The sequence below is a fragment of the Aspergillus ambiguus genome (genome assembly GCF_047715705.1).
Source record: "Aspergillus ambiguus strain CBS 117.58 unplaced genomic scaffold BDV59scaffold_11, whole genome shotgun sequence".
NCBI lineage: Eukaryota > Fungi > Ascomycota > Eurotiomycetes > Eurotiales > Aspergillaceae > Aspergillus > Aspergillus ambiguus.
This window is the reverse complement of record NW_027395524.1, coordinates 383525-402058: the sequence shown is the minus strand read 5'-3', so window position 1 is coordinate 402058 and position 18534 is coordinate 383525. Positions and strand designations below refer to the sequence as shown.

Genomic DNA, 18534 nt, shown 5'->3' with positions numbered 1-18534 from the left:
ATCCTTACGCTCTATTCTCCTCTTAGGCCATCACACGTCTGTCAAACTTCCACCACGTTATTGGATGTCATAACAGACAACCTTGGGGCCTACGGGCGAACCAACCATGTTGAGGCTCGCAATTAAGTGCGTCCATTTCGAGTCGGGAACAGTCAAGAACTGACGCATAGAGATCATCTTCAGATCTTAACGGTTTTATGGGTTTCTTGCTTTTGTAAGGATAAGTAAACTTGAATGAATTCAAAGAGGAGTCACGGTCGTCCGAGAGTATCTCTGACTTTCACGCTGGCCTTCTGTACCTATATGTCAAATGAAACATTCCGAGCCTTATGATAGGAAGTAGGCGATGTGTGTGTCATTTTGGATCATTTGTACAGGTCACTGTGGGTTAAAGACAAAAGGACTTGAAAAGAAAGGATCATTCGGTAGATAGATTGCTAAGTCTCCGCGCTACGATGATAATCATTTTCCCCGCGCTTTACTTCAGCAAGTGCCTTTGTTACCACCCCAACTTGTAGGATGCAGTCGAGTCAAATATATAAGTTGGTGAACAGTTCAAAGATCATCCTCCTGGGGATCCAAGATTAGCTTTTTCGGGCTCCGTCCTTCCAAAACATCAGTACAAGCATCCTGAATTCTGTTCAAGCCACCAGGTCGCTTTTCCAGAGGGGTGGGGGTCACATTTCCGCCCAGAGCACTGGGGAGGTAGGTATTATACCACCATTCCGTGAAAACCGCATTTTCCGGTTTCTGGGTAGTCATGCTGAAAAAGTCGTAGATCAGGTGGACATTTCCGGCCAGATGCATTTCATCACTCTGCGGGCGGACAGAGGCAAATGTCCCACCCCCAGGCTGCAGGATCTCGCTTATAGCATTTGCGCCATTCGCATCGCCTGAAGCTGTCATAATAAAATCATAGGGGCCTAGACCCTTCAGCTTCGAGACGATCTCATCATCCTTGTAGTCGAGAACCGCAGAGGCGCCAAGGCTACGAACATATTCGAATTTCCGGGGGGAAGCGGTTGTCACGACCTCGTAGCCGAGCTAGAAACATTGTCAATTCTCCGCCAGATAATACCAACGAGCTATTCCTACTCACTCCGGCAGCATACTGAACAGCGTACCCCCCCACGGATCCGCTTGCGCTCCAGATTAGTGCTTTTCCGCTGCACTTTGTTCCAGGTCTATTCATCCCCAGGTGTAAGTGCAACGCTGCAACAGCTGTTAAAAGCGAAAACGGTATTGCAGCAGCATCCTCAAATGTCGTGCTTGCTGGTATCTTAGCGGTAGTTGCTTCTCTACTCACGACATATTTTTGCCAGCCCCCGTACTTAGATTCTTTGAGCTGGTACGTAGGCGTATCGGACACGACGCGGTCGCCCTTCTTGAATCTTGTCACTGAAGAGCCGACTTCATGGACAATGCCGGCAACCCCATTACCCAAGATGAATGGGTAAGGCACATTGATGTATGCTCTGGCGCGGACATTGGCATCGAAGGGCTGTATTGCAACAGCATGGTTCTGTTACACATGTTAGTTAAGCAAGTTCAGTAGGAAGATTCTACGCAAGTAGCCAATGCAACCTTGATCACAATTTCATCAAATGAAGGGGCGTTATAGGCCGCAGTGAATCGCTTTAGGTCACCCTTTGGCTCCAGAATCCAAGCGGCTTCGTTCATGGGTGACATAGGGCCTTGCTGATGATATTTCACGCACTGTAGCCAGAGAAGATAGCAAAGTTGGTCGGATACTAGATGCCTTGTTTGTCTAGCTTTCTTCTATTCTATTATGTTTCTCCAAGCTAGAGACTCCCTATGACATCAAGGAAGCATCGCCCCACAAGAGTTTAACAAAGGCTAAACTGGCTTGTGATAATATCAACCAATGAAATATTAGTGCGCATTATTAATTATTACCAAATCGACTACTTTTGGTTCCAGATTATTAGGCCTTTATCCTTATGATCATGCAAGACTTTGTAATTTACTTCTCGCCGTAATGCCCGTATATGAACAGACGCCGAATAGATAGACACCCGGGCCAGGCCAAAGGCAAATCATCCAGGATATCTTAAGTTTACTCAGACCCAGTGTCTCAGTCATTTAGAAATCATCGACCAACCATGGCTCTCTGTTACGCCGCCTTCGAGACCAATATTGGCCGTTATGTGCCTCTGATGGGCCTTTTGGAACCTTGCACAAAGGGCAGTCGAATTGTCGAGTCGTGATCGGGGATTCTATCGCTCTACATGCCTACAAGAGATACAAAGGGTGGAGCTGAAGGAAAAGAAGGTCAGAAGAGCTCGTTCTAGACATCGGAATTAACGAACGATAAACTTCGCCACATGCTGCCCGTGGGTACCCCGTCTATTATGACAACATCGCTACCTACAGCTTTTAGAAGAACGAAGGGCCAGCTAACAATCGCTAGGGCGATCTTCTCTATCTCTTCCTAATGATCCATCGTATACCAGGTACTTATAATCCAGAAAAAACTTCTTAGCATGGAGAGAGCGGCATCCGCAGACATCAGGGAGTTCGTCCTCTGTTTTGATGGCACAGGTTATAAATTCCGAGGAGATGAAGCAGATAGTAATGTCCTCAAGATCTACAGAGTAAGTGATTTTGACAGCAACCGGTTCCTTTAAACTGTCCTCACACTGATAAAAGATGCTTGATCGCAATGACGCTCGTCAATTTCATTATTATCAGCCGGGATTTGGGACGTATACCACCTCAATTTGGCAGTCCCATAATGCCAACGAGAATCGTATTAAGAGATGGTACTCGAATACAAAAGACGCCGCGGCGGGCACGACATTTGATGAACACGTCATCGATGGTTATAGGTTCCTCATGCGCTTTTACTGCCCTGGGGATGGTATCTACATCTTTGGTTTTAGCCGGGGAGCGTATGTTGCGCGCATGCTTGCGGAAATGCTGGACCACATTGGCCTGTTAGAGGCAGGGAACGAAGGGAAGGTCCGCTATTTCTGGTCGATATTCTCGAAGTGGGCGAAATGTACCAACAGCATAGACGCTGACCAGAAAGAAAAAGACGACTTATATAAGTACATGAAAGCCCTACGGGAGACTTTCTGTCGTCCGGTATCGCAGATCCGATTTCTGGGATTATTTGACACCGTCAACAGCATACCACGATTCGAGGTGAATCGTAATAAATTTCTGTTTCCTTTTACGGCAAAGACTTCGGCCAAAGTCATTCGTCATGCGGTCGCTATCGACGAGCATCGTGCGAAGTTTCGACAGGATTTAATTTCAGATGCCAATCCAAACATACCGTCAACGCGGCGCAAATTGCAAGGCCGCCCGGAGCGACCAGGGCATCTTCAGCAAGGACGTTGTACAGGGGAGGCATTCTATCGGCCAGCCCCTCTTGTTCATCCGCAAACTGTGAATTCTGGTAACCAGCAAACGGATACAGAGCCCCCAAATTCCGCTAGAACGCCATACGAAGCCGAGAGTGATCCCCTCGAGGAAAACAAGAATGCTCATCAGGACATCGAGGAGGTATGGTTCGCCGGATGCCATGCCGATATTGGCGGCGGATTAAAATTGGATAAAGATGAAGACTTGGCACTGAGCCATGTGCCACTAGTATGGATGGTGCAGGAGGCCCAGCGTGCAGGACTTCGCTTTGATCCTGAAAAAATGAAGCTATTCCACTGCTTCGATGATACAACCGGCAATATTGGTCTTCCGCATCATCTAGAACAAAGCACTAACAGTCAAACAAATGGAAACACAGACGACGGATCCGATTTTAAAACCGCGCTGTGGAGGGCAACAACAAACGGACATGTACATGACTTCCTACAATACGGCCATGGCGTTCCATGGCCCACTGTTCTAACCTGGAAAATAGTGGAGTACCTTCCATTTCGGAGGATGGGTTTGCAAAACGACGGCTCGTGGAGACCCATTCGATGGCCTCTACCCCTTGGGGAAAGACGCGATCTTCCTAAGGAGGCTAAGATTCACGGATCAGTTATACGCCGCATGAAGGCTAATCCAAAGTACAGGCCGGAAAATCTGCTCCGAGATGGGAAAGGGAAGAATAAGCGTCCCTTAGAGCATGTAATCGGTGCGTGGGAGGTGCACGCTCATCGAGGCTGTCCAGTGCGAGAAATATACCGCCAGAAGTCGAGCGAAACCAACTAGACTAAATTGTCTTTTAAACTATGTGAATCGCTATTCACGGTAGTGCACGAGTCATAAGCTCTCCTAGGGTGGCAGTGGTATAGAAACCCAAGGCAGGAAGGACACAAAAAAAGGGGATTTGACAAAGAGAACTGCCTGTCACGCACATTAGGCTTGGGAATCAAACGGATTACACCGATCTGCTCGCCTCCCTGAATACACTGGCCTCAATTGTATGGATAACGCACCCTTCCACAAAGACCGGCCCTTGACGGTCACACTGCACCTGCTCGCGCAAGCAGTTACATACTTTTCTAATATCAAGATACCTTCTTGAAACCGCGTATGTTGTTGAATGAATTACCAAGTAGCACCCAAGTCCATAAGTCGCTCTCCAGTATTTGAATCAGCTACGTGTGGTAAAGATTGGGCCATTCAAGACTATGCAATGTATGGTGCAAACACTTAGGTCGTGGCAAGTTAGTGGCCGCTGATCTTTGTCACCCAGCTAAAGCCTATCTATCCGGATTATAATGCTGATGATAATGCCAAGGGAGACATGCCGGGAAGATAGGTGGAGCACTATAGGATGCATCCAGAAGATTCAAGTGGCAAATACTGGGAGGGTTCCAGATCTGTGAATCGACAGTGAATTGAGTTCATGGTAACCTTCCCCACCAATATCTCATGGGTCCGCCGAAGATGCTTTTGAATCATCCCATTATAGTAGACAAAGCAGTAGAAGTCGTGATGACATGGGACCGTATGAATAATTTTTAGATAATCTGGCCGCTGCCTTCAACGTAGGATGTACATATATAGATGGTCTCATCACCTCTTAGCTGGCAAATTACTCGCCCCACACAACACGATTAACTTGATCCGTTCACTGTTACCTTTCGTCATGCCTCCAGCTTACAAACGTCTCGACCGCGACAACTGTGTCTTCCTATTTGTCGACCATCAGGTCAGTGAAGCGATGCGCGTGATGAGCAAGTCTCCAACAAGTTCTAACTTGAAAGACAAACAGTCTGGACTCATTCAATTGGTGCGCGACTTTGAGCCTACAGAGTTCCGGACCAATGTATTGGGATTAGTGAAAACCGCGGTTTATTTTAACGCACCCTCGGTTCTGACCACCTCATTCGACACCGGTCCCAATGGCCCTATTGTTCAGGAAATTGTGGATGCACTACCTAATGCTCCCTTTATCCGGAGACCAGGACAGGTTAATGCCATGGACAACGAGGACTTTGTCAATGCAGTAAAAGCAACTGGGAAGAAACAGGTGATCATCAGGTATTTGCTCGATCATATTTTCTCCCTTCTTAAGATGAAGTTGATCCTAATCTTTGCATAGTGGCGTTCTTACCGAAATCTGCGTCGCATTCCCGGCGCTGAGTCTGATTGAGCAAGGCTACGATGTATTCGTGGTGACAGATGCTTCCGGGACCTTCAAAGAACATACCCGTGAGGCGGCTCACAAGCGGATGACGCAAGCGGGCGCGCAGCTCCTGAACTGGGCAGCGGTGGCTGCTGAGATGCAGCGAGACTGGCGCCGGGATATCGAAGGATTTGGCAAACTTTGGACTGATCATGTTCCTGGTTATTGGTGTTTGATGCAGAGTTATTCGAATAACCCTGCAAACAGCAAGTAGGGGTCTGAACCCGAACGCCCAACGTCTACTGCAGTCAACCCAGAGCAGTGCGGCATATCTATAATTGAAACAAATGCTTTGATTAATTATTTGAAGTCTGCGCGCGCCTTGAATGTTTATCCCGTGGGCTCCACAAGAAAGTGATCCTTCCATCCAATATGATAGGCACCGTCGTTGATATCTTAGTGACCAGACTACGCGAATGTCACTGTATGTACAACCTATCAAGACCATTAAGAAAATTCCTGGGACACCATATTGGGGAATTCGTAGCCCCAGTTTTCCACTTCGCAGAGTTTGGTGGTTCGGTCGGCGTTCAAAATCCGGTGGACCCAGCGTCATTATTGATGGTGTTAGTGTCCCTAAACGAAATATAAATTGCACCAATCCTTCGTATGCATTAGCCTCATGGATCCATGACATACATCTCCACCATCAACGCAACTCTGTAAGAGAACCTGATAAACTATAGAGCCGTGACGTCCTGTAGGACGGCACTGATAATGGTTGCTGCCAGATTCAATTTCACATTGATCTTCGTAAATTGCGGTTTAGTATACTATAAGTTTGTGTGTGCTTAGTACGGACACTAAGATACACGTTATTTTAGCATTGTTCTGCCAGAACCAATAATGAACCTACAATTGAAGACTGCCATTTTATTGAACGATCCAAAAAGCCAAGTTCTACACGTGCGATTGAGAAGCAGCAAATGGCACCTCAGATACAGCGGGATACACATCAGCGGACATGATAGGTATTGTACTAAGACCCTCGTCCATAACTCGAGACGGCAAGTGAAGGTTATCAGCAGCTCTGTGTGACCTTTGGGCAACGGAGACACCAAGATAATCCTCGTCGTGTGAATTCACATTCGCTGGGGGGTCCCTTTCCCCGTATAGATGTAAAATTCGCCGTAAGATAGGACACGTTCGAATTATAGTCTTTCTGAATGATGGAATGGAAGCAATGAGGATGGCGGTGCAGATTTCGACGGCCGACCAATTCAAAGCTCCAACAAGTAACCCTGTTAAAATATATTAACGAAAGATTGTAGATTAAAGGATAAGGAGCACGGAAAAGGGGTATCAGACATGTATAATCCTCTTGGAAATGACGTATATAAGTGATTCTAATGATGCTTGTCACGCAAACCCTATATTATACTTAGCTGGAACTCCCACTGAAAGGGAAAAAAAAAGGCAATACTTTTAAGGAAAGACGAAAGACTTACAATAACCCAAGCCCAAACATTACAACCAAACCGGCCTTGACCCCGGTAGGGGCTTGAAGCTTCAACAGGTGCGGAATAGGTAAAAGAAACAGGATTATGTCAGTTACCAGCTTGATTGCAAAGGAGACATAGTAGAAGACATAAAGATCGATACAAACGCCCGGTACGGTAGTAGGGTAGAAATACTTGTTGGCAGGGGAGCACTGGAATGCGAATACAAACAATTCTTCAATAAATTCGCAGGTGACGAACGCAATCACTAAGTAGTATAGCCACCGCAGACGGGTTATCGAGAACACTTTAAGGTATAATAAACAGAAGGATATCTTGATGGACGTCAAGGATACTAGATAGGAAACAGCGGTAACAAAGTCAAGCTGAGTTGGTAGGTATCAGCCTTAGAGAGCGGAATTTTGCGCAGCCAGTGAATATACCTTCAGAAATAAGGCCAACGTGGTCTGGTCGGCCTCGATGAATGTGACATGTCTTCCGTATCCGTACCGAGTCACCATAAGAATGTCAGACACAGCAGCGGTGACTTCAATATAATGAAAGACTTACTCCACATAGAGGTGAAACATAGCACAAACGCAAATATCTAAATTTGTCTCCCGCAGTACGCCGGTCAGCACAGAGCGGAGCAGGCGAAACCCTCACTGCTTTGGGGCAACCAACCCAACTCAAAAGAAAGAAAGCTAAATCAGACAACGTAAGCTAATCGGATACTATCAAGGAACATAATCACGTACCGTCGTTGACATCAACGCGGCGTTCGTAAAGCTGGGATAGAACTCGGGCAGAAGCGCCAAAGGTAGCCAGCGCAAGCATTATGGTATTACAGGCGATGATACTAGCCACTTTTGACCCATCTTCGGCGGAGGAAGTCATGGCGCTTCGCTGCCCATTGCCCGCTGCCAGAGCCAAAACGGCTCGTGTTGCCAGATATATGGGGCGGAATAAGCATCAAACTTTCCAAGTTCACGGGTCAACTTGGACGATCATCAGCGTATTGCATCAGAGGCGTATATTAGTCAACGGGCAGGATCAGCAATAATCTATTCTATCCGGTGTGCCACCACGTATCATTGAGGGATTTCGCCATGTATGGAAGAGGATGGCAATTCAGGGATATTATGCGAAGAAGGTAGATTTTCCGTTGCATTTACACATCGAAGGGGAAGGGCTATAACCGTCAGAAACGGTTGGCAGTACGATGGTTTTAACTACTGGATATAAGACAATATGAAGTTTAATCGGTAAGAAATAAAGCGTGCGATGTTATAGGCCGGCAAAATTCTCCAATGTAATATAGTTCGAGACATAAAACTTAAATGGTTTCTGGGCCTACATAGCGTATATTATTATATTACTGTCCATTTTAGATAGCCATTGTAATTTCCCATTTGCGTATATGTGATAAAGGAAGATGCTTACTTGAGAAGCCCATCTCATATCCCATGGCCAGGTGCAACATGCTTTTCGTCTACTTGATAATAATTTCGTACAATGGCTGGGCAAGTCGAAGATTGAGTTCCCTAGAGTGTTAAGTGGAATTAGGAAAGCGTCCTAACGGAATGAGGGATAAGTTCTATTCAATGGATAACCAATAGCTCTAGACATTGTATTTTCGGTGGCTTCAGCCAATGGGAAAATTGCCCATGCCATTGTGCACTCACTCCTTTCGTAGCCAAAGCCGGCTTGAACATGTAATCAAATTCGGGGCAATCTCACATTTACGGCCCTTGCATAGGAGAACAGTGAAATGTAAATTAGGTTAGGAAATTTCCAAACCATAAGGTCGGGTTCATATTATATTACTTAAGAAGTTAAACGACATCCTTCTCAAGGCTCATACCTGCCACAGTTCCGTTTCCTTGTCTGATGGTATCAGGACTTTCTCCATGGAAGAACCCTTCCGAGTCAGCCATATATTCCCACGTTTTTGGCGTGTCCTGTCTGCCCTGGGGGTAAATTGGGGTAGGGAAAAGCAAGCAACCAGCGTAGTAGACAGCCGAGCCCATGAAAAAGCTTAGCAAGAAACCTATTTTGTACATATTCTTACTTCCTTGTCCAGTCATATCAGGATCCAGCTCACCAGCCACACCGTGAATGACAAATGCGGTGCCAGCAGCCCAGGCTGCGATTGCACGGAGGTTCCAACCTCTCCAGTATGTGTAGGGAGCACAGGGGTCACGGCTATAAAGCGATGGAATGTGGAGATTACCGTGGCGAATCAACCAGTAGTCAACCACCATGATACCACAAATTGGCATTAAGAAGACGGTATATGATGAAAGGAATGTAAGGAAGCTGGCTGCATTGGCAATGATCTTCCAAGGAAAGAATAGCGGACCAAGAAGGCCACAGATAATTTGGCCTCGAACAATATTTATGTAGCGTGGCAGGAGGCCGCTCATATCGGCGCCTGCAGGGAGGGAGTTAGTGCCGGCGTTGGTAGCCAGAATAGCTAAAACCATTCCCTGCATGGGGTCAGTTCTATGGATGCGCAGAAGGTATTGGTTAGGTATTCTTAGGACAACTCACGGCGCAGGCAAAAAAGACCCCGGCACGGGCACCCGGACCCCAGTATGTTGTTAATATGGCATCATAGAGATCCCAAACATTCCAGTAAGAAGTACCCAGAAAACCCTGTGCAGCACTAGTAGTGCCAGCGCTGAGAAACATGATCAAAATCTTACTGATGAAGATACCGAGGGTTTGTGACCAAGTGGCCTGAGATGGCCTTTGGGCATACCGCGCAATATCAGGCTGGTTAATCAAAATAGGGCACAGAGCAGCACAAATGGAGTTTATTGCGGATATCATGGGCCAGGCGAGCTGCGTGCCCGAAAGAATAATCTGGCCCTCGAAATGAAAGCTGCCAAGTGAGCCATTGTTTTGGTGGATAGCCCATCCGAGCACAACAAATAAAGCAGCCGTGCAGTAAAATGCTTTGATGACAAATATATGCCTCAGAACAGTAGGATGGACGAACATTAGGGCCATCTGGAAGAACCAGTAAATAAAAAATGCCAGTAGGTTGGCGCTAGTAATCCCAGCATTAGGGGGAAGACGATTTGGGATGTTATCCCACGCCGTTCCAAAGATGCAGCGTAGTAGAATAGCCATAAGCATTCCTCCATAGTAGAGGTTTGTCGAGAAGAATATGGTCGCCACAGCACCACGGATGAAGATGAAGAACTTGGCACCCCGTGGGCCTCCGGATGAACGGCCAATAACAGGAAATCCAACATGGTATCGTGTCGCACCACGAGAATTAAGGAACACGACAATGGATAGAAAAATAGACGCAATTGCGGAAGCAATAAGGGTATGCCACCATCGCTAAGTGGTCTGTCAGCATCCATGCACGACTCATACATATAGCCTGGAGGGTCGCTCCGCTCACCAATCCAATTGTCGCTAGAGACGCCCCGAGGTTATAACTAGTAGGTGAAAAGGATGTTGTTAGGTAGTATGTAAAAAAGTGAACCCAGCCCCAGGACCGACGTTCTGTTTACATTAGATGGATTCAAGAGATATCTGCCGTCAGCGAGGGCTTACCAGGCTCTGTAGGGAGCAGATCCTCGTTGTAGGCTGCCTTCTCCTCCCCATCGACCTCTTTCGTTTGTATTGCCTCTAGAAAGGCATTCCAGGAAGAGAAAGCTCCCTTAATGCGTGTACCCCAAGTCATCCTATCGAGAATAATGGGATTATTTGCCGTACGTGGGGATAGAGAAGTAGTCTGAGATTTATGCAAAAAGGAAGTCTACGGGGCCGGTGCCTCCTCAAATACGCCATGCTATTTGTGATATAATACCAAGTCCAGTTTGCTCTAATTGGCTTTTTGGTGGCGTAAGGAACCAGTTATCATCCCCCTCCTCCCCGGCCTGTAGATAAGGTATCTCAGATTTGATAATGTACGGCCTGAGGTACGGGTATTTTGCGCAGGAGCGCCTGTACGCGATACCATTCTTTGAAGCTAAAATCAAACAAATATCGCAGCGAATCTCGTCCTAAATAAGCCGATGCGCTGCCGATGAAGGTTTCCTATACCCCTAAAGTACGTGAAAATCGTTCCCGGCGAAGTAATTAGTAAAATCCGGGGACTCGACGATAACAGTGGAGCTGGAGCTGCTGTACTCCTCAAATCCCTTAACCGACGGAACCTCCGAGGCCTTAGGGGATATGGTTTGTCTCCACCACCGCGACCGCAACACGAGAAACGAAGATCTTCTTCCTCTACAGAATCCTTCCCTACAGCTTTCAGTGTTTCCCCACATTTTCCAACCACGTGTATGAGATGCGGGGGTACCGATACCCGGATTCTTAGAAGTGTGTAAATTGTACGGAACCTCCGATAAAGCCGCAAACCCTCACGCTGGATAATAAGAAACTTCATTGACACTAAGCGATGATTTCGGAAGCACCCCGGCGGAACTTTTCTATATGTTGGAGCGTGTTAAAAATGTGCGCCGAAGCTCAGTCAAACAATAGGACTCGTTGAGTGAGTGTATATTAAAGGCGTGAACTCCCTCGAAGTTTCACCCAACAGACTCGTGCTTTAAATGCACATATATCTTTGGATTTATCGTTGCCTCTAACCATAATGTCAATTGGTACTGGACCCCAGGGGTGGAAGACGGAGGATGTGAAGCGCGACAACACATGGATCCTTCGCTTGACACCGGAAGAAGTCGATGGCTTTCGTACCGCGCTCGCGCACGCTAAAGCACACCCTAAGGATCTTCTCGATATGACCCAGGCTGACTACCCTCTACCGGAAGCCTCCAAGAAGGCCCTAGGGCGCGCAATCGCTACGACACAAGGCCGTTGGGGCATGTGTCTCGTGAAGGGATTTCCGGTAGATGAATGGACCGAGGCTGATATGCGTGTCGCCTACTGGGGCATGGGTCTCTACATGGGTGTTGGGCGCACTCAAAACCGCGCCAGCGAGGTCATCAACGATGTGCGGGATGCAGGCGGTAGCTACAAGGTTAAGGGCGGTCGTGGATACAATACCAACGCTGGCCTCGACTTCCACCAGGATTCTGCCGATGTAGTGGCGCTACTATGTCGTCGCACGGCCAAATCAGGAGGCACTTCGAAGGTGATGAGTAGCATTGCCCTTCGCGACCGCGTTGCTGAGCTGCGCCCTGATCTTCTTCCCGTTCTCGAATCCAATATTTGGTTCCACAGCTACCAGAATACCCAAGATCCCACTCAACCTCCCTACTACCGCTGCCCTCTTATGGGCAAAAGTGGTGCGTACTTTTGTGCTCGTACCAACCGCAAAAATACCGTTGCAGCCCAGCGCGACTTTCCAGAGGTGCCCCGGCTTACTCCGCAACAGGAGGAAGCCCTTGACTTGTTGGATACAATCATGCCCAGTGATGAATTTTGCTACTCCATGGAGCTAGAGCGCGGTGATATGCAGCTTCTGAACAGTTTCGTAACCCTGCACTCGCGTACACCCTTTGAGGACTACGATCTGCCGGACCAGAAGCGGCACCTCATGCGCTTGTGGCTCTCTATTCCCTCATCTCAACCTCTCCCTCCTCAATGGGCCGAGTACTGGGGCGACTCCCGCGCTGGTGCTGTTCGTGGTGGCGTCCGGGGAAATGCGATCACGGAGGCTTTCCTGCAGTATGAGAAGCGACAGTCTGAAGTTATGGGTATGACTTTCACAAGATTCAAGCCAATTGTGACGAAAGAGGAGATGAGGAAAATTGTAGCTGCCAATTGAGGCATGTTGAAGAAGCTAAGAAAATCTAAGATTGGGTCATGTATCTACCTTGGTTAAAGATTGCTTTTATCAGTCGTTATGATTTCTAGCATATTTGCCCTGGTGGACAGTGTGGTGTGAAATATATAAGCTTACTATTAGCCTGTGCTCCCTTCAATCAATTCGAGTTTACGATTACTGGACTCTCTTGCTCAACTATGTAACGGATGCGATGTCTCTGTGCTAGCATGTATAGTAAGCCCATACTATAGTACTTGGTAGGTTTCGGGTAGGTTTCGTCGGATCTCTAAACAAAGTAATAGGCGAAATTTTGTTGAATATAGATGAAACCGAAACTACCCATCCTGATCATTATCTGTTGGGCTCGCCCAAGCTGACCAATCATCTTCCACCTCTCACGTGACCCACGGACCTCGGCCTCCTCTAGATAGTTCCACCTTCCCGTTTAGTATTAGGAATCAAGAGATTCAATCCCCAAGCCAGGACCCATACAAAGGTCCGTCATTATCTTTACCCCGGTTTGGCGAGGACTGGGGGAGGGGGCTATGGGGGTAGATGATCGCTAGCGGAACATGCCCAAATAGCAACTAACTTGTGGGGTCGGAGGTTCCGATAGAACAATTCAACTACGACGACGTATTGCTTGCATGCGCTACAAAATACCGGAGCTACCGAACTCCTGTAAGCTACAGGGAGGGACAGTTATAGTAAGCAGTAATATTGCCTTCACTACCGCATGGATCTATTCTCATGAAACATCAGCAATCGAGTACGACGTATTGCGTTTCGTACGCGCCACGCATCCAAGCAGAAATGACAGACACAGAGCAATACATGAAACCTGCGACACGGCTGCGCAAGTTGCTCTCTGAACCAGGCGTTTGTATCCAGGCGCCTGGAGTGTATGATGGGCTCTGTGCACGCCTTGCCATCGAACAAGGGTTCAAGGTCATGGTGCGTCATGGTGTTTGCAGGTACTCCTGTCGAACATAGCTGATCATCAACAGTACCAGGGTGGCTCAATGACTACTGCTGCGCGCCTGGGCCGCGCAGACCTCGCGTTCGCATCGCTCAATGACTTCGCGCAGAACGCTCAGATGATTGCCAATATCGATCCCCGAATCCCGCTTATCGCAGATGCAGACGTCGGGTTCGGGTCGCCGCCAAACATCGCACGCATGGTGCAGATGTATGACTCATGTGGAGTGGCCGGTTTCCATATTGAGGACCAAGTGTCTAATAAGCGGTGTGGTCATCTGAAGGGAAAGGAAGTTGTGGACATAGAGTCAGTCCGCACCCGAGACCGGCCGAGATGGGGTTACTAACTCCCACAAGGACTTGGAAGTCTAGAATCCGGGCGTGCGTGATCGGCCGGGATTCTATTTACGGTGGTAGCGACATTGTTATAATCGCAAGGACTGACTCGCTGGCGGTTGAGGGATACGATGCTGCCCTTGAAAGAGTATGTTAAAACCCCGACAGATTCAAGCATATTGGTCCTGACGACTCACAGCTACTTGCCGCACGGGAATGTGGTGCCGACATGGGATTTTTGGAGGCTATTGAGACGGAAGAACAGATTAAAAATGCCGTGGAAGTGCTTTCGCCGATGCCCGTGAGTCAACTCCCATATAGCCTTCAATTATGTACGATACTGACTGCACGGAGCTTATGGTGAACCTCGTCTCCAATGGTAAAACACCATGGTTTCCACCTAGTAAACTAGGAGAATGGGGAGTCAAGGCTAGTGTTTTGATCATCCCCCCATCAAGAGATCCTAATCTAATGCAGATGTAGCTCGCCATTTACCCCGGTGCAGCAGGAAAGTCGGTCTTGCACACTATTCGACGTGCATACAAGTACCTCATGGAGACGGGCAAGGATGACGCAGAGGCGCAAGGGTTGGATCCCAAAGGGTTTTTCGATGTTATGGGATTACAGAGGGAGATAGAAATTGATCGTCTCGCAGGGGGTATGGCATTCGCGAACGGGGCATAAATGGTTCTATTACAAAATTTATCATCTTACCTCTGTTCATACAAAGACTTGAATATGTCAGATGTTGTATATACGCACCTTTTACCGAGATCTGGTGAGTTATATGTGTACTGACTCACCGGCAGATATTATATCAAAGATAAAAGCATTGTTATCGCAAATACAATCCACATCCATTAGCATGCACATGATCTGTCAGGAGTTAGAGTGGTGTATGGGAGACGATGACATGGGGATTTGGATGGTCACCGCCAACGCGTCATGACAGCCAACGCACTCAGTGAAGATATAGTACACTAAATGGCGATTTGAATTGCGATCGAAATATAAAAACCTTCTTTACTACATTATTCTAGTTAATCTGGAAGAAACTCCTCTCTCTTTAGACGTGTCTTTCTTATCTGGCCTGGAAAATACCTACCCGGATCCCCGACAATTTCGTCTCCAATGAGACGTACGTTTAAAATATCGTTGAAGAGATCAAAGACCTAACAATAGTCAGACTGCATAGCCGGGGCAGTTTGGAGCTTCAATGGTTTGATTGCTGGCGTTGCAAGACTACGCAAGATAGGCAGGAAGTGCATGGCTCCAGGTCCACGATTTATTTTTTCCCCAACCTGCTCTGTATACCTTACGGCGTAGAAAGGGAGACCCTTAACATTCAGTAAGTATGCTAGCATGCCTCACGCACACTCGAACTTAATATCATTGAGTGCCGCCGATTTAACGATTGTGAACTAGACATGACATAAACCTCGGATATCCCGAACCTATATTGTAAAGTTGGATATCAAGAATATAAGTCACTCTAATGCCCTATAATTCGTCTCAAACCATAGTGTTTGACTAGCGCAGCAATCCCTCAAGTTCCCCATGGGGTGCGCGGCGTTTTCAGATGTTGATTGGAGGCTCGCCGCCGCTAAAGATTAGCAACGCCACTGGCACTCGAAACTGTTAAGAGAACGTATAGCATACTACGGTCCATTTCGTTGATTGCCAATAAGCCACTGCACTCAGGTCTCAGGGTATTACAGGACAAGTAAGCTTTATAATATTGAATAGTCTAAACACAGATCCAGGAGATTAATGTCTTTCGTATTGGACTCTCTCGGCAGTACTTCGGTCCAATCTGACATGGCGGTATCTATGTTTGCCTGTCATTCTCCCAATGAGACGCCTGCACATCCTTTTCCATAGCCGCCTGTGCGCCATCCGGATCCTCCAAGGCATGGGGTACCAGCTGATCACCGAATAGCTCGTCAATCTGTTCCAGAGTACGACCCTTCGTCTCCGGATAAAAAAAGAAATAACAGGTCATCGCGATCAGATTCAACCCAAAGAATAAATAGAAATACTTGAATCCAACAGAGGAAAGGGCATCTGGGGTAAACTGAGCGAATATTAGGTTGACTGCCCAGTTCGTGAATGTGGTAAGGGCATTGCCGAGAGCGCGGACCTCGACAGGGAAGATCTCAGCGGGGTAAACCTGGGAATAAATTAATGATGAGAGAAGCAAAAGTGGACGGAAGATCTACCCAAGATATGATTCCAAGGGGAGTGTAAAATAAACTGAAGACGAAATTCATTGCCACCATAGATCGCAGCCGGTCTGCATTGTCGGGGTTCATATACTGTGCTTGGACGGCATTTACGAGCAACGCAGCGGCGAGAAAGGCAGCAGAGACGATAAGAGGTTTGATACGGCCAACTTTATCAATCAGATACAAACCAATCGTGCAGTATACAATCGAAAGGGCACCACTGATTCCAATAATCATGAGGGAAGTCTGGTTGTCGATGCCTAGAATCTCATAGATTCGGGGTCCATAACTTTTCTTGGTGTCAGTATGCACATGCGCTCCACCATGAAAGAAACTTACTAATTGATAACATTGATCCCAGAAAGGGGACCAAATGCTTGCACGCCACATCCCAGAATAAGTCGGCGTCGCCAGGACGGTTTCATCAAGATCGTCTTCCAGGAAGTATTACCAGCAGCACGATCAGCGATAATAACATCACGAATCTCACGAAATTCTAAGTCCACTATGATAGGCGATTTATCAGCTCGGAGTCGCTTGAGGACTGCTTTTGCTTCTTCATGTCTGTCCTTCTCCATTAGCCAACGGGGTGACTCGTCAAGAAACCATATACCCGCCACGAGTATGAGACCGGGAATATTCTGAAATGCAAGCGGGAAGCGCCCTAAATCTTGTTAGTACCGTATTTCCAGCATTCCCTTGGAGGATATAGAGTAACCTACATGAAAATTCCGTAGACGAAAAGGAACACCCATATCCGAGCCACTGAGCAACAAGAAAGCCCCAGCTGAGCATCCACTGCAGTAAACCTGAAAGACTAGCGCGCCATTTAGGTTCAGACAGTTCTGCGGCATACATGGGGATGGTAGCCGTAAGCATGCCCACAGCAACCCCGGCAATAAGTCGGCCGATAATAAGCATTGTCATATTAACAGCCCCAGCCTGTAAGGCACAGCCTAGAATAGACACCAATGATCCAGCAAGAACTGTGCGTTTTCGCCCTAACCGGTCGGCACACAGCATGTTTATCATAGTACCGAGGATGGCACCACCTTGGAACGAGGAGACGATGCCGCCTGTTACCGAATCACTAGGGTTCGTAAAATACTCTTTGAAAGTGGGAAGCGAGATGGTCGAAGTGATGATTCCGCTGTCATAGCCGAAGAGGAAGCCTTTACCATGAGCATCAGTATGGACATTGCGAATGAAGAGAGGTTGAACAGACCACCAACGGCCAGGAAGACAGCGGAGAATACTGCTTTAAACGATATCATATTGACATTCGTATTTTGGGACTCAAGACGTGAACAACGCAAGAATATCAGGCAAGCCTTATATATTTGTATTGTAGCCAGAGCTACCAAAACAAGCTAAGTCCTACGAAAAATGCGGGGGAATACGCGGAGTCCTAACGCGAGGACGTTATCCAACTTCGCACGAAACGTATACCAAGGCGCCATGCTTTACCTAAGGATGAGTTGAGTGTTTTAATTTGGTTCGTATTGAGACCGGGATATCCGATGAAACGCCACAAACGAGATCTCGGGCAAATGTTAGCCGATAGTGCAGCAACTCCCTGGACAAATCCCGTGAAGGTCTAGTCATACTGCCTTCAAGGCGATGAGAAATTTGAACCTCCAATAGTTTTCGCTTAGTTTGCCATCTTCCATCGGCGGAGGCTTCTGCCCCACGGACGTGCGCTGAATCTGATCTCTTTGCTGTTGCGAAACTTTACTTGTTTTTTGAATTGCGAGTAGGATTTAAGATAGGGAACAGGAGAGTGGTAAATACCATGGGAGTAAAATCTTGTGTATGTCACCTATCTTTCGGGTCAAACAAATGACAGCGAGCTGGTAGATGATCATGTTCTGCGACTTCAGTGGCGAGTCTTTGTTGGATACACATGTTACATGCATGAAAGTCTCCTTCAATTATGGGGCTCTTCTATATTTCATTTATTAAGTTGCAATACCGTCCTCGTATTGTGATGTGCAAAAGGGCCAATGGGTATCACTACCTAGGTAATGTTACTACTATAGCCTCCACTGCGGAGGCAATAAAAATGTATTCAGAACTGTAGTAGACGCACCTACTATGCCATTTGACAAGATAATTGGATAATTCATGCGGGCATCTATGAGTCACACAACAGACAAACAAGTCATCATCACCACGTGACTGAACGCATGAAACAAG

General features: G+C 47.2%; 7 protein-coding genes across 7 annotated transcripts; 4 read left to right on the top strand and 3 right to left on the bottom strand.

Moving 5' to 3' along the window:
* Positions 1–555: 555 nt before the first annotated feature.
* On the bottom strand, positions 556–1740 carry BDV59DRAFT_207300 (zinc-binding alcohol dehydrogenase family protein; the record flags this gene model as incomplete). The annotated part of the gene is made up of 3 exons (XM_073694972.1): positions 1585–1740; positions 1100–1522; positions 556–1044 (listed from the first exon to the last, which is right to left on the bottom strand). Exons 1-3 carry the CDS (start codon positions 1687–1689, stop codon positions 556–558), a joined length of 1017 nt encoding a protein of 338 aa, XP_073549043.1. The 5' UTR covers positions 1690–1740.
* Positions 1741–2504: 764 nt separating this feature from the next.
* On the top strand, positions 2505–4182 carry BDV59DRAFT_192618 (T6SS phospholipase effector Tle1-like catalytic domain-containing protein; the record flags this gene model as incomplete). The annotated part of the gene is made up of 2 exons (XM_073692077.1): positions 2505–2615; positions 2671–4182. The coding sequence occupies 2 exons, from the start codon at positions 2505–2507 to the stop codon at positions 4180–4182; spliced, it is 1623 nt and encodes a 540-aa protein (XP_073549042.1).
* An 883-nt stretch (positions 4183–5065) lies between these two features.
* Positions 5066–5819, top strand: BDV59DRAFT_192617 (putative isochorismatase family hydrolase; the record flags this gene model as incomplete). Its single annotated transcript, XM_073692076.1, has 3 exons — positions 5066–5128; positions 5192–5460; positions 5522–5819. 3 exons carry the CDS (start codon positions 5066–5068, stop codon positions 5817–5819), a joined length of 630 nt encoding a protein of 209 aa, XP_073549041.1.
* Positions 5820–8879: 3060 nt separating this feature from the next.
* Positions 8880–10747, bottom strand: BDV59DRAFT_201118 (nucleobase cation symporter-1 family protein; the record flags this gene model as incomplete). The annotated part of the gene is made up of 4 exons (XM_073693740.1): positions 8880–9533; positions 9598–10398; positions 10463–10566; positions 10618–10747. 4 exons carry the CDS (start codon positions 10745–10747, stop codon positions 8880–8882), a joined length of 1689 nt encoding a protein of 562 aa, XP_073549040.1.
* Positions 10748–11662: 915 nt separating this feature from the next.
* On the top strand, positions 11663–12799 carry BDV59DRAFT_201117 (TauD/TfdA family dioxygenase; the record flags this gene model as incomplete). Its single annotated transcript, XM_073693739.1, has 1 exon — positions 11663–12799. One exon carries the CDS (start codon positions 11663–11665, stop codon positions 12797–12799), a length of 1137 nt encoding a protein of 378 aa, XP_073549039.1.
* Positions 12800–13612: 813 nt separating this feature from the next.
* BDV59DRAFT_192614 (isocitrate lyase/PEP mutase family protein) lies at positions 13613–14797 on the top strand (the record flags this gene model as incomplete). The annotated part of the gene is made up of 5 exons (XM_073692075.1): positions 13613–13753; positions 13807–14084; positions 14135–14261; positions 14435–14548; positions 14597–14797. 5 exons carry the CDS (start codon positions 13613–13615, stop codon positions 14795–14797), a joined length of 861 nt encoding a protein of 286 aa, XP_073549038.1.
* Positions 14798–15941: 1144 nt separating this feature from the next.
* Positions 15942–17612, bottom strand: BDV59DRAFT_207295 (sugar porter family MFS transporter; the record flags this gene model as incomplete). Its single annotated transcript, XM_073694971.1, has 5 exons — positions 15942–16283; positions 16333–16627; positions 16678–17002; positions 17061–17510; positions 17564–17612. The coding sequence occupies 5 exons, from the start codon at positions 17610–17612 to the stop codon at positions 15942–15944; spliced, it is 1461 nt and encodes a 486-aa protein (XP_073549037.1).
* Between the last annotated feature and the right edge of the window lie 922 nt (positions 17613–18534).